The sequence below is a fragment of the Macrobrachium rosenbergii genome, chromosome 3 (genome assembly GCF_040412425.1).
Source record: "Macrobrachium rosenbergii isolate ZJJX-2024 chromosome 3, ASM4041242v1, whole genome shotgun sequence".
NCBI lineage: Eukaryota > Metazoa > Arthropoda > Malacostraca > Decapoda > Palaemonidae > Macrobrachium > Macrobrachium rosenbergii.
In genome coordinates, this window is record NC_089743.1 from 52,949,818 (window position 1) to 52,965,131 (window position 15,314).

General features: G+C 36.3%; 1 protein-coding gene and 1 long non-coding RNA gene across 4 annotated transcripts in view; one reads left to right on the forward strand and one right to left on the reverse strand.

Annotated features, from left to right (window-relative positions):
• LOC136855676 (uncharacterized) overlaps positions 1 to 15,314 on the forward strand; it is a 223,680-nt gene that overhangs the window by 121,029 nt on the left and 87,337 nt on the right. The window lies entirely within an intron of this gene.
• Positions 1 to 15,314, reverse strand: part of LOC136855670 (myogenesis-regulating glycosidase-like) — a 59,699-nt gene that overhangs the window by 10,351 nt on the left and 34,034 nt on the right. For 2 of the 3 annotated variants that reach the window (XM_067132913.1, XM_067132924.1), the window contains exons 5-8: positions 12,559 to 12,723; positions 7,442 to 7,615; positions 2,403 to 2,498; positions 360 to 455 (exon numbers count right to left, since the gene is read on the reverse strand). In XM_067132913.1, the coding sequence (XP_066989014.1) occupies positions 360 to 455; positions 2,403 to 2,498; positions 7,442 to 7,615; positions 12,559 to 12,723 (531 nt within the window). The remainder of the gene's footprint in view (positions 1 to 359; positions 456 to 2,402; positions 2,499 to 7,441; positions 7,616 to 12,558; positions 12,724 to 15,314) is intronic. The other variant, XM_067132933.1, reaches the window with a different exon arrangement.

The following is a 15,314-nucleotide window of genomic DNA, read 5'->3' on the forward strand; positions in this document are numbered from 1 at the left end:
CTGGAACTTTTCCTGCGTTCTTAATGTATATATATATATATATATATATATATATATATATATATATATATATATATATATATATATATATTATATATATGTAGAAAAAGCAAGGGAAAGAATATAAATTTCTAATTATCTGTCCATTGTGTATTACTCCAACTTAACCTCATCCAATGCCTTTTGATTATATAATCTTTAAAATTACGAATGAGTATCACTCGTACCCTACCTTAAAGCTATCATAATATAAAAAACGCCAGTAATCTAATACAAAGACAAAAAGATCCATGTGATAAAAATCTACGTTCATGGTTTATTAAAGGAAAGGTATTGACAGAAAAAATGAGCTTTCTCACCTGAATGAAATAACCTTTTCGGTCTCCCTCGACGAATGACTGACACTCTCTGTTCACGAAAGGATGGACCCAAAGGGTCACACGAAATCCTTCTTCCTAATCAGGAGGAGGAGGAGGAGAGGGAGAGAGAGAGAGAGAGAGAGAAAATGAATCATCAGTTGTTTATATGAAGCGTTGACCCTTTAAACCATATTCACAAATAACTTATGAAAATGTCTTTTTCAGGAAAGATTATCTTTAGGATGTTGACAAATACTACTGATTAGAAAAAAGACGTATTTTCTCTGCAGTTACAGGTGTCCCGAGGGAAGGAGAATCGTTAATTCTGAATTGAAATTAAAATTAAGTGTGTTTGAAAAAGCTGCTTAAAATCTCAAGTTAGAAAATGAAGGTGGTTACCTCTGTTATTCCCAGGCTTATTTCTAATGCGTAATTAGTCATAAAAAGAACAATGTTTAGGTAAAGAGCTTCCTTCAAAATAACAAAAAGATTTTATTAAGTCATTTTAATCTTTTAGAATGATAGATTTTGTGGATTTACTAATTTTCATAATGACACCCGTTAAACCCAAATGACAATTTAATGATTTTATGTATGGAAAGATGATAATAATTCATCAGTTTGAAACGTTATGTCATCAACCTTCTTAAGTCCTATATCAAACACATTCCAGTAACTTATAATCAGCTTTTAATAAATACAATATTACTGAAATATATTTGTAACCGAAAATGGATGTTTTGTATTTGGAGAAAGCATTGATTTGGGTCTGGAAAACGCAATAGTTTTGGAACTGGGGAAAGCATTATTTTATGTATAATGTTAATAAGTAAAGCATTGTTTTGGATCTAGAGAAAACACATAGTAATCGATTCTATTGCCGGCCTTAATTGGAATATTCGTTAACTTCAGGATGCACGAAGGAGGTTAAAGAAGCTTCATAAATGCGTTGTTGTTACCTCTTCTTCACAATGTTGCTTTTGTCAGAAAATAAAAATCTACATGAACTAACAAGGAAGGACTATTGATCACCTGAGATTACAGTCGTATTCAGTATCCTTTTCATCGAGGAACACTGAATTAATTAGAAAAAATCAACAAGTAAAAAAATGCGCCGAAGTTTCTTCGGCGCAATCGAGTTTTCTGCTGTTAATCAGCTCAGTGGTCTGGTTAAACTCAGCTATACTTTTTTTGTACAGCGTATAATGCTGTATGAACAGCGGTCCATGAAATTTTCAGCCACGGCCGGGTGGTGGCCTGTCATATAGCGTCGCCAGAAGCACGACCATGGCTAACTTTAAACTTATATAAAATAATTTGGTATGTCTAATGACTGTAAGGTGGATGATCAGCATATTAATCTGCAGCCCTCTAGCCTCAGTAGTTTTTAAGATCTGAGGGTGGACAGAAAAAGTTCGGACAGAAAAAGTGCTGACGGGCAGACAAAGTCATCTCAATAGTTTTCTTTTACAGACAACTAAAAACAGTAATGAAATGCTGAGGCAGTAATGATGGCCCAAGAATGCTTCAAAATGAAATAATCTTTCGAGAATTATGAATGACCTCAGTATTCTATCATACTTAATGAGATTTGATTTTTTATGAATACGGAACTGAGTTGGGATATTCGTAAATTCTGAAAGTCTTAGAGATTCAGATAACTGAACGTAAGCTGCTTCGGGAATGAAGAATTCCTGAAAGCACACAAAGATACATCTACTGCTTTCGGAAACTATTTGTTTATGAATACACTTTCCCCAAATATGTACAACATCTCTAACATCGCTCGACGACTGGTTAAATCTATTTGCATTTTTATTTGCTTTCCATTTGCGGCAAAATTAAAAAACGCGCCGAATATCAAAGTGAATTTTTAGGATGCGTTCTATTCGCTGCAAACAGTTTGGTTATGAACACGAGCATAGCTCGAACTTTTAATGTTTTCCAACCGCAGACATTTATTATATTTTAAAGTGATTGAGCAAACCATTTATTAAAAGAAAACATCAGTGCTAGACATGAAAACTAAGGGTTAATACTTACATGTAGTTCAGTTATTAGTTTTCTTGGATCAGGGAACTTATCTGGATTGAAAGTTAGGTCTCCGTAACATGTCTCCCAGTTGTCGTCAATCTCAACCTGAAATTCATTGATTTTATGAAATTTTGAATGTCAAGCCAGCACCGGGGCACTTTCGGCCATTCACTACTTAAGGCAGTGAAAAGAGGGAGTTGGAGGGTTGGAAAACAAGATAAAGAGATCCATAAAATGAAAATTAAATACAAGGATTTAAAGGTGGAAATGGGAGGAAACTCCACAGATGCACTAAGAAGTGACAGTTAGAGTCGCTGGACAGCAAGACTGAAGAAAGGAAGAGGGAATGGATGTAGAGTAAAGGCTAAAAAGTGGACACGGCTAAGGGACGAAGAGAAGCTGCTAACACCCGTAAGTAGTGCCTATAGTGCACCACGTGATGTGCACTGACGACACTACTGGGGGAACCTGAAATTATGACAGCTGTTTGTAACAATGATTATATTTGTAATAAAAAATAATCGTATTCATACCTCTACCTAAAGGGGACCGTGCTAAATTGTGTCTATGTGATGGGGGTGGGGGGTGGGGCGGGGGAGCTGTTTGATACAGCGTGAATACGATAGTCTTGCAGAATATATTACGTATTCACGACACAGTTTTTTAGGACGAGCAAATGAGTCGTCTTGTGAGAATTACATTTGTAGGAGAACTGGAATGGAATACATAATGTCAAACATATATTTAGCTAACGAGCGTGCGTGTGTGTGTGTGTGTGTGTGAGAGAGAGAGAGAGAGAGAGAGAGAGAGAGAGAGCAAGAGAGAGAGAGAGAGAGAGTCTAAACTAGGTTACATATCACTGAACAAAAGGAGGAAGTGCGTATGCAGCTAAAAATACTATAAAGCAGAATTGTTGCCAAGCCTACTGATTTTAATCTTGCTCTGCTTGCTTTCGTGCCTCCTATAACCTAATGCCTCTTCCACCAGACCGCTACGGTTGTTGCTAGACTTAGAAATGCTTAAAAAATACACATCCCTCTTCTCTTACACTTATGAACTGTAAAGAACAGTAAAGTGTATCTTTTGCAGCCGTTGTCATTTATATAGTAATTCATCCTTGGCAGATTTGATAGAAATGGTTATATGATTCAAAATTTATGGGAACATGAACAAGTGTCAACTAGTAGTTACTGGACTTCATCAGATATTTGCAAACGTGTTATGCTATTTGTAAATATTTCGAACCCAATATGATTAATAGGTCTTTTCCTTTTTAACTGATATAAGGTAATGGGAGCCATGGAATTCAAACTGGAATTAATATCCGTAAGCCGAAAAAAGCCTTTTCTTTAAAATACCAAAATGATCTTGTATAAAAGATAAAGTATCATTCACAATACCAGCTTTTTCAATTTACTGAAGATTCAAAACAGTGATATTGAGAGATTTCACTTAAATGCACGTTAAAATAAATTAGATCATTGATGAAACTCAAATTAGTGGCTAGCTATTTAACAATGCGATGTCCGTACACTGTAGGATATTGGAAGCTTTGCTGAAAACACGTTTGAAGTGAAGTCCTAATTAAGGTGATCGTTTTGACCTTCATCGTGGATCAGTAGACAATGGGAATCTCTATTTTAAAACGCGTTCAAAGATACCCAATAGTTAACTGGGCTCTGACAATATGTACATCACGGATGCTGGCCAAGGATAATCTCACCTTTCAAAGATGTTTTGTTTTGGGATTAGGCTGTTATGGCTTCGAACATTTTCAGATCCGTGTTCAACACTACAGACGTCTTGCTGGTATTTCTTGAAACAATCAACGCCTGTGAATAGATGCGCTTTTGTTCCTGTTAGTCATTCGTTTGCAACACAGTTCAAAACTCTCCTTTCTATCAGCACTCGAAAATACAGCTGCCATTTCTGATCGGTATTCATTTGAGCGGTATAGCCAAAGTCTAAAGAATACGAAGTCAACCTACGCGCGGGTCAATTAAGGGAAATCGGGGAAGCTGGGGTGAACCTTCTGAGAGAGGTAGGTTCTGTGACGTCGTCGGGGATTACTTTCAGTAGCCAGCCATATAGACTTAATTTTATTACCCATATAGAATGCTCATTACCTTTTACTACAGTTTTAATTACATAATTATTTTTTTCATAGAATATGGATTAATAATACTGGTAACTCTTAAATTAATTTGTCATCAGCTCTGCTTATTATATCTGTCCATGAATGATCTGCTATTGATACATCTAACCCAAGATATAGATATTTTGGAATTACTTTAAATTGTCGGGTACAGAAAAATCAATTGCGGGAAGGCTCAGTTTACCCTGTAGTGATTTTTCGTTGTGGTTATGAGAGTGAGCGTGCTTATCAAGCAAAGAAGGACTTGTACCAGCTGTCATAGCCCCTTTGCAATTGTTGTATATGTTATATTTCGCCCTATTTTAACCTATTTTAATAACACCACCACATCCATTCTTCCATCACCATCCTACCTTCTATTTACAACCTTAACGTTCCTTTTTCATTTAAACTTTCTGCTCTGATTTCGTAAGCACTTCTGAACCGTTTCACCAATCTTTTCAGCTTCTCATCACTACGACCAATTAGCACAGCCTTTTTACATTGCATATTTAACCTTTCCTCTCATTCCACGTTGGCGCAGTTGTATTTCATACATTTCACTTAACATTCTTCTCACACTATTCATATACATATCAAAGCCTTAAAAACTTACAATAAATTGCCTACAATCTTATTTTACATCAAGCTGATCATTCTCATGGCTAAATATCTGCTATCGTTTTACGCTATTATTTAAATGTTCACCCGACGTTTTCCTGAAAGCTCTCCTAATAACATTTCTTTTTTTTAGTTATCTTCTAAAATTTCTCTTGGTCCATACATGATACACACAATTTTTTCCTTTCACTCTTAAGCCTGGTGAACATTGCTTTTTACATTTTGAATTTCCGTGACCATCATGCTATTCTGACTGAATGCCTTTCCGTCTTTCGTTGTATATTGTATTATTAAATCCTGATACCTTGAGCTCTCCTGAGTCTTTTTCTCATCCAGAATTAAGAGAAAGAGAAAGGGTTCCGTTGAGAATGTCTTGATAGGAAAAGAGTATTTAGAATGTAAATAACAAAATATCTGCTAAGCTGAAAACTAATCGAAATGACTTAGCATGTGAGCAGTAGGCAAGTCAGTTCCTAGTGCCATTCATTTCGTCTCAAGTACATTCTCAACAGTCACCTCTTGAACATTTCTTGTGTATACTTTAACCAATTCACCTCTCAGACCAGTCTCTCTGCCTCTGTTCTCTTATGTGCATCCAGCAGCTATTCAAAATAATTATACGTTTCGGCCCACTATGCATTTTCTGAATCTTACATACTTTCTATCAGCACTTTTAAATGCCGAGATCCATCTATCTGCCTACACGCCGCCGAACAGTCAATTTCCTTCATAGGGATTTGCTCGCATTTTTCCTAAACATTTCATTGGCCTTCATCTAAACTTTTTCTTAGTCTTTCCCCCTACTTCTTTCCTTCGTTGTCCTTAGTCCTGCAACAGCACTATTTCTCTCTCTCTCTCTCACACAGAAATAAAAAAAAGAAAATAAGAGACTGTTTGATTACTGCTAATGCTTGTCTGAAAAATCCATGAGACTCACTGAAGCGCATCTGAATAATTTATGGGTCAAAAGCTTCTTGCGCAGCGGATTCGATAATGCTAATGGACTCGAGGCTTTTTGCCTCCTGCGTTGAAACCACAGAGCTTTGGCGTCGCCGTCAATTCTAGTGCATAGTTCAGAGGGACATGACGTATTTTCGTGCTACAAAATCATACACTTTTTTCAAAGTTTATTTGTTTCCTCGAGTTTGACAGGTGGAAAAATAATGTTTTTATGATTGGTTTACGTAGCTGCAAAAGCATATTTTTTTACATATTGTGTTTTTTTTCTGAGATTTGACATGTGGAAAAATATAAGGTTTATCATTGGCATACGCAGCCACAATAGCTTTTTTTTTTATTTTACATTTTTTGAGCTTTGACAGGTAAAAAATATGGTTTATTAATGGCATTTTTAGCTGCAAAATCATATATTTTTTTTTCATTTTAGATTTTTTTTTAGATTTGACATGTGGAAAAATAAGGTTTGTTATTGGCACACGTGGCCACTAAAGCATATATTTTTTTCATTTTAGTTTTTTTTGAGCTTTGACAGGTAGAAAAATATGGTTTATTAATGGCATACGTAGCTACAAAAGTATATATTTTTTCACTTTACCCTTTTTTTAGAGCCTTTACATGTGGAAAAATAAAAGGCTTTTATTACTGGCATACGTCGCTAAAAAAGCATATATTTTTATTTCATTTTACATTACTTTGAGCTTTAACAAGTGGAAAAATAAGGTTTTTATTATTGAATTACGTAATTACAAAAGCATAGATTTTTTTTCATTTTACTTTTTTTTCGACTTTTAACAGGTGGAATAATAAGGTTTTTATTATTGGCATACGTTGTGCTAACCGTTTCTAAGGTTTTTATTATTGGCATACGTTGTACTAACCATTTCTTTCCTTAAGAAGTTTCGTATGAATGTTATTGATATAACAGAGCATGGAGAGCCACGCGTATTGGGAGAAATGAATAGCGGGACTCTAAGCCAGAAGAACAGTAGTTAAGAATCATGTTGAAAATATGCCTTACATTTGCACTCCCCTCGACTCCCTAACAGAATATGATTTGTTTTTAATTGCAGACTTTAGGAATAGTATCCTGGCTTAGTCGTTCTTATGATTTTAATTCGTTTATAACTCATGAATTTGTTTTGTTACAACTGCATAACTTTTATAAAAAAAAAAAACAAAGATTTTTCTAAAATTTTTTCGATGCTGATGAACTTTGTTGTTAAATACTAGATGATTTAATGTTAAATCAATTAATCTCTCTCTCTCTCTCTCTCTCTCTCTCTCTCTCTCTCTCTCTCTCTCTCTCTCTCTCTCTCTCTCATGCATTTCATACCTGTGAGTTATTGAATCCTCTTCTTTTTATCCCATAAGCAAATTCTCGGACTCTCTGCTCGTTGACATCTTCCTTGTATTCGGCCCAAGTTGACCAAATCGGGTCCTCAAGCATCCTAACGTCTGGAATGGCCGGGGGATATGGGAATGAGACCGGGCTCGTCCTTTCGTGAACCTGAAAGGAATGAGGGAATTCGGGTATCAAATGCTGTCACCTTGATTCTATCACCTTCCTGTGTTACTGTTTTGTCTTCAGGTGCAAAGCTGTCTTTTCCGCGTTATCGTTTTGTCTTCAGGTGCAAATTCTGTCTACTTTTTGTGTTGTTATGTCTGCAGGTGCAAATTTTGTGTCCTTCCTGTTGTTCTGTATTGTTTTTATGTTGTTTTGTCTTCAGGTGCAAATTGTCTCATAATTGCGTTGTTTTGTCTTCAGGTGCAAAATTACGCAACCTTTCTGTGTTACTATTTTGTCTTCGAGTACATTATTCTGTCACCTTCTTGTGTTGGTGTTAGTCTTCAGTTGCAAAATTCTGTCTCCTTTCTCTGTTGCTGTTTTGTCTTCAGGTGCAAAATTCTGTCTCCTTTTTGTATTGCTGCTTTGTCTTCAGGTGTAAAATTCTGTCTCCTTTCTGTATTGCTATTTTGCCTCCAGGTGCAAAAGTCTGTCTCCTTTCTGTGCTGCTTTTCTGCCTTCAGGTGTAAAATTCTGTCTCCATCCCATTGTGCCGTTTTGTCTTACAGTGTAAAATTCTGTCTCCTTTCTGTATTGCTATTTTGTCCTCAGGTGCAAAATTCTGTCGCTTTGGTTCTGTTACCTTCCTGCGTTGCTGTTTTATCTTTAGGTGCAAAATTTTGTCACCTTGGTTCTGCACCCTTCTTGTGTTGTTTTGTCTTCAGGTGCAAAATTCTTTCACTTTCCTGTGTTCCTGTTTTATCCACAGGTATTTTCAATAAGGGACAGTAACTACATGGAAAATTTCTTCAATAAAAACTTGTATTTCCACCGAATCTTTGATCAGTTTGTCTTCAGTATGATAGGAAGTTACTCATGTGTTTTTGTGATATTTACGAGTATAAGGAAGCGTTTAAAACTATTGTACATGTTTTTATATTTTCCCTTACGAATTATTACAATATCGAGATCCGGGAAAGGTATTTCAGCGTGTACTTTGGTAGTGTTAAGATTTAATTGTGGTTAATGTTATCTCGCTCTGCTGTTCCGGGTGCGGGTTCGAATCCTACCCGGCCGTCACATTTTAGGCTATGTAATGACGAGCGTAAACAAAAAAGTGTGAGGATATCGAGAAGTTAAGAGGACGTTGTGTTATTAGTATATTAGATTTATACATATGTATATATATATATGCGTATATATATATATATATATATATATATATATATATATATATATATATATATATATATATATATATATATATATATATATATATATATATATAATGTGTGTGTGCGTGTGTGTGCGTGTTTGCTGCCGAGAGCTGGAAATCCCATGGAAGCCATCAAAGCATAAACAACAACACAGTAACTAAACATCCAAACCAGCTTTCAGTGGAACAAAGTTAAATCAGTAGTCTGCTTGTCATGCAAAAGAATATTTATACCAGTAGGCAATAAAGCACTTTTAAGTTTAGCAGACACAAAACATTTTATTATGCAATAACTTTGCTACAATAGTATGAACTCCGCAAAATCTGAGCCATGTCGCTCGAACAGTTCGTAACTTTGGCTCTTTCAAAGTTTGCCTAATTAAGCAAAAATGGCATTTCCTTCGACTATACTTGACTTTTTTTATTCCTCGAGAACCGTAAAAGGTGGGAGGTCATCGACCTTCCGCTGGAAAGTGCTTGGCATGGCATGTGCGCATGCGCCATAGAATGTATTGCAAAATTCTGAGCTCCAGAACAATCTCACAAAATTCCACCCTTCAGGAGGAATGGAGTTCTCCCTGAATCTCAGCGTCTAGTCGACTGAGAGATTTTTGTTTTTATGCTCAAACAATTTAAGATATCTCTAAGATATTGAGGGAAAACTGAGTTGCACTCTAATTTTAGAAATTTCGCCTTTTGTCAGCACTAGGACCTCCTTTCTTAGGCTTAGACGGAACAGAACGGAATATAGAATTTTGGCCAAAGGCCAAGCCCTGGGACCTATGAGGTCATTCAGAGCTGAAACGGAAGTTGAAAGTAGAAAGGTTTGAAAGGTGTAACAGGGGAAAACCTCGCAGCTGCACTATAAAACAATTGTCAGGAGAGGATGAAAAGTAGGCTGGAAGAAAGAATATAAACGGAGGTACATTAAAAGGAGTGAAAGGGGTTGCAGCTATGGCCCGAAGGGACGCTGGAAAGAACCTTAAGTAAGGCCTACAGTGCACCGTATGAGGTCCACTGACGGCACTAACCCCCTACGGGGTCTTAGGCTTGAGGGAGAGTTTGGGTTGAGACGTGTTTCCTGAACAGAATCTTAAACGTCAAGACGTCCGTAAAAAAATTGGAAGTCCTTTTTGAATGAGATATATTTATGTCTTTTCTTTATCATAAGGGGACGTAAGACTTTAATGGTTCGTAAGCAGCATCAAAGGAAAAGGGAGAGAAGAAAAGGAATATTTAATATTAGGTTTTAGAACCGTGAGCGATCCGTTATACTATAAAATGCAACTTGAAACAAATTTCATAGTGAAAGATTTCATATACAATACAACGAAAAACCGATCATTACAAAGAAACAACCCTCCTACGAATAACATTAGCCAATGAGATTTGACAAAATTCATTAAAATCTAAAAAAAAAAAGTAAGATTGGTTACAACGAGTGTTTCCCCAGAACTTGCCAAATCTAATTTTGTTTTTACCTGAATGTACGGCCATTTTACTCCGAGGAGATGAATTCTGTATTATACTGAATCTAAGCAATTACTAATAAGTGAATGAACATTCTATTATCAATGATATTAAAGGCAGTACACCAAATAATTACCTAGTTGTCTCCGGATAGGCTGGGCTTTAGAAGCTCAGACATTTCAGGACAGGGTGAGTTGACAAACTTCTTTAGTATAAGATCCTCCATATAATTAATTTAGCCGTTGGTAGGCTACTAGATGTTCCTGTTTCGCATCCAGTAGATAATTGTTATGTTAACTAATCATGACTATGTATGTTTTTATTATCATAAACCTGTTACACATAGGAAACAGAGACAAAAAAAAGGGGGAAGCATTACAAGAAGTTATTAGTAAACTACGAATATCTTTATATATCCACGCATGATGAGCGTTTATTTCTTATCTAATAATGAATATCTAATAATCTAAATTTACCTGGTGATTCATCAAGGAATCTAAAACAGTAACTTTACAACAGCTGCTATTAAAAGTAAGGGATTTGGATATTTATATGAATAAAATTCTGTTTGCTATGATTTGGTTGTGAAGCTGGAGAGTTAGGAAAGTGAAATGTTTACTTTGTTATATGAATCACAACCATATTACATATAATGGTAGACATTTTCAGTTTTCTGTAAAAGAAAACTGTTGTGCCGTCTTTGTCTGTCCGTCCGCACTTTTTCTGTACGCACTTTTTCTGTCTGCCCACAGATCTTAAAAACTAAAGAGGTTAGAGGGCTGCAAATTGGTATGTTGATCATCCATCCTCCAATCATCAAACATACCAAATTGCAGCCCTCTAGCCTCGTTATTTTTTATTTTATTTAAGGTTAAAGTTAGCTATAACCGTGCTTCTGGCAACGATAAAAGGCAGGCCACCACCGGGCCCTGGTTAAAATTTCATGGGCTGCAGCTCATACAGCATTATACCGAGACCACCGAAAGATAGATCTATTTTCGGTGGCATTGATTATACGCTGCAGCGGCTGTACAAAAAACTCGATTGCGCCGAAGAAACTTCGGCGCATTTTTTAATTGTTATTATAACGTACAGTGTGAACTGAATTAAGAGTGGCCTTCAATGATTTTTCTTCCCTCTTTTATAGAGATCTCGTTCTTGAGGTATTTCTTCCTCTGTTTCAAAAAGGTGCGAATCTGTCTCCAGACAACTTTACAGGTAGGCTATTTTGACTCTTCTTTTTGTTACAGAAGCTGCTAAGGTACCTCTATTCTGGGCAATTTACAGCAGATCATTAATTTTTCACTTTTTTTCTCGTCATTATTTATGAGTTTATTATAACTGACTCCATTTGTATTATTTTTCCCACCTGCGTCCTGCGTTCATTGCTGATTATCTGTTTGGTTGAGGACATTCTATTCTACTGAAAATGTCATGATTGTTTTAGCCCTTTGGCTCATTACATAACAATACATATGTATTACGGACAGTAGAGCAAATATCCTTCACAATAACGTGGATTGAATCAGCAATGATTTGCCTGTAATACGTTGCAATAGAAAATGTAAAAAAAAAAAAATGAGAGTTGAGATCTGTAGAAAGCCTGCACAGCTCCCATTTTGTGGATAAAAATGAGAGCTGAGCAGGCTTTGAAAACATGCAACTTTCTATTTTTAGTTTTCTGTAAAAGAAAATATGGAGATGGCTTTGTCTGTCTGTCCACCATCAGATCTTAAAAACTACCGAGGCTAGAGGGCTGCAAATTTGTACGTTTATCATCCACCCTCCAATCATCAAACATACCAAATTGCACCCGTCTAGCCTCAGTAGTATTATTTTATTTAAGGTTAAAGCTAGCCATAATTGTGCGCCTGGCACCGCAAACTACACAGACCACCACGGCCGACTGAGAGTTTCATGGGCCGAGGCTGAAGTTTCATAGAGCATTATTCGCTGTACAGTAAACTCGATTGCGTCGAGGATACTTCGGCGCATTTTTTACTTGTTTAATCTTGGTTTTTGTAGTATGTTTCAAGCACAACATTTTGCTTATGTCTCCAATAATAATAATAATAATAATAATAATAATAATAATAATAATAATAATAATAATAATAATAATGGGTACGCTTGATTTTTGAAAATGTTGTCGGTTACATCAGGAGGCAAAGAATGTAGAAGCCTGGCAAGTTGGAAGTGGAAGAAAGAAAAAGAATGACGTAAAATGATCAGAGGAATGAAGATGGCACAACAACCGTACCTCCTTGACATTGGCTCCAGAGCACAGGAAGTAAGTCAAAGTGAGAGGAAAGTCTTGAAGTAGCGGGAAAGGTGGTTCCCGGGCAGCTCTCAAACACAAGAGGTCAGCTTTCCCGTCGTTGTCCTCGTCCGGGAGACTCAAGAAGAGAGGTGTGTCGTCTGTCACCTGTGAGGGCAAATGTTAACGTTATTCATTATATGTTTGAGTTCAGTGTCGTTAATACTACATACCTTCATGAATAAATAAGAAGTAATTATAGTTACTCTTATTGTCAGCATAGAATACAACACAATATAGAATATAGGCCAGAGGCCAATCGCTGGGATCTACGAGGCCATTCAGCGCTAAAAGGGCAATTGACAGTCGGTAAGAAGGTCTGAAAGGTTTAAGCGGAGGAAAACCTCCTCGCAGTTGCACTAGGGAACAAATTTTAGAGAAGGTGGAAAGTAAAATGGAGGAAAGAGAATATGAACGGAGGTATAGTAAAAGAAATGTATGTATGTATGTATGTATGTATGTATGTATGTATGTATGTATGTATGTATGTATGTATGTATAATATGAAAATTGGTGCCCCACCACCATGAAATTTTTCTGGATCCGCTAGTGACTGACGGTCTGGTTTCCTAATGTGGTCCCTCTTTTTTGTTAGGCCTAAGTGAGGGGTGGGTTTGTTTGCTTGCAATGAGTTAAGCTAACATTTCCGACAGAAGTGAATGCCTTATTCATCAAAAATAACATTAACAACAATAAATTATTCTTGTGGTCACTTACTTCATAAGCAGCACTAGCTAACAGTTGTTTTTATAGTTTGTGTACCTCCAAATATTTAGTAAATATTCTTACCTGAGTACATCACCTGTTCCATAGAGACCTAAAATATTAAAGCAAAAACACACCAGTGACACCATTCTTTTGAAACTCTTTAAACCATCATCAAGTGATGCACAGACATCAGCCAGGCATGGCTGTTCCACGTAAATCAGATTAATTTAACACAAAATTAATACCACCTGCCCGACAAAACACAAAGAGAGCACACTACTAGAAAGATAAACAGAGGGCAGCACATCAGACTTAGTAATGCTTGATAACTGTTCTAAATAACATGACCCCGTAGGAGGGTAGTGCGGTCAGTGCACCTCATGTGGTTCACTATAGGCATTACTTAAGGTTCTTTGCAACATGCCTTCGGCGCCTAGCTGCAACCGCTTTCGTTCCTTTTACTGTACCTCCTTTCGTATTCTCTTTCTTCCAGTTTACTCTCCACACTCTCCTGACAATTAATTGATAATGCAACTGTGAGGTTTTCCTCCTGTTACGCCTTTCAAACCTTTTAGTGTCAATTTCCATTTCAGCGCTGAATGACCTCACAGGTCCCAGTGCTTTGCCTGTGGCCTAAATCCTATATTCAGTTCAATTCTAAATAACATGATGTCATATGTAAACAAAAGAAGAGTTATGATTCCTGCCTTTTATCAATTTCTCGGAAATTATACATCCGCAACGATTCTATCCCCACCAAAAAAGGTCTTAGAATTTGATAAAATAGCCGCTGATCACCTTATTTACCTGTGACTCTTAGTATAGTTTCAAAAGTAACCAGTACCTATATTTCAGCTATATTATCACACGCATAATGACAACATCCTGCAGTCATCTCTTTTGCGACAGTAATACTTATGGAAAACCTGTTATAGTCACAGGAACGAAAATGACGAAAATTTACTATCGAGGATAATTCGAGTTTGGCGTCAAGCTGAAAAAGTTTAAGCTAAGGATTTAGCACTTTGGCTCCATGTCAGATTCCCAAATCTGCTTGCTTAATTTCCGTAAATTTGCACGTCTGATCAAAATGAATTCACTCGGTGGTTGGCACTTGATTTTAGCACTTAAAAGCTTACAGATATCGGTCGTAATCCGATGTTACTCTTGAAGCGCATTTAATACCGACCTTATATATATATATATATATATATATATATATATATATATATATATATATATATATATATATATATATATATATATATATATATATATATATATATATATATATATATATATTGATAATCACAATACCCTCTGAATTCTTGATTTCTACATACTTTTCAGATAAGCTCGTCACCACAAAACCTGAGCTCCAAATGGAAAAATATGAATAAAATCCGACGTCCAACTCCGGACTTCAGAATTTATTTATATGATTGCATTTGGATTTCAGGCATTGTAGTGACAATCGCATCTAAAAAAATAGGACGAAATCGAAAATTTAAGAGGGCACTTTGGTTTTTACAAAGACGGCAGATAAAACCCCATATGCCTTTCAGTGTTCCTTTCTATTTTTGACTCTGTTGGTCATATTACCTTTCAGCTTATGAATTATTACCTTCAGTACGATGGTAATAAAGCAAGGGGATGTATTCATCGGATTTCTTGTGAATTAAAAGGAGAGGTTTAGGTCCAATTTAAATTTACCCTTACCTGGAGTGTCCAGAGAATTGGGCCTCTCTAATAAATGGGGCTCTTTTTGCCAGAGTTTTTGAACTTTTTAAGGTATTAGTTTTCTGTAAAAGAAAACTATTGTCCCGGCTTTGTCTGTCCGTCTGCACTTTATTCTTTCCGCACTTTTTACTGTCCGCCTTCAGACCTTAAAAACTACTGAGCCTAGAAGACTGCAAATTGGTATGTTGATAATCCACCTTCCAATCGCCAAACATACCAAACTGCAGCCCTCTAGCCTCAGTCGTTTTGGT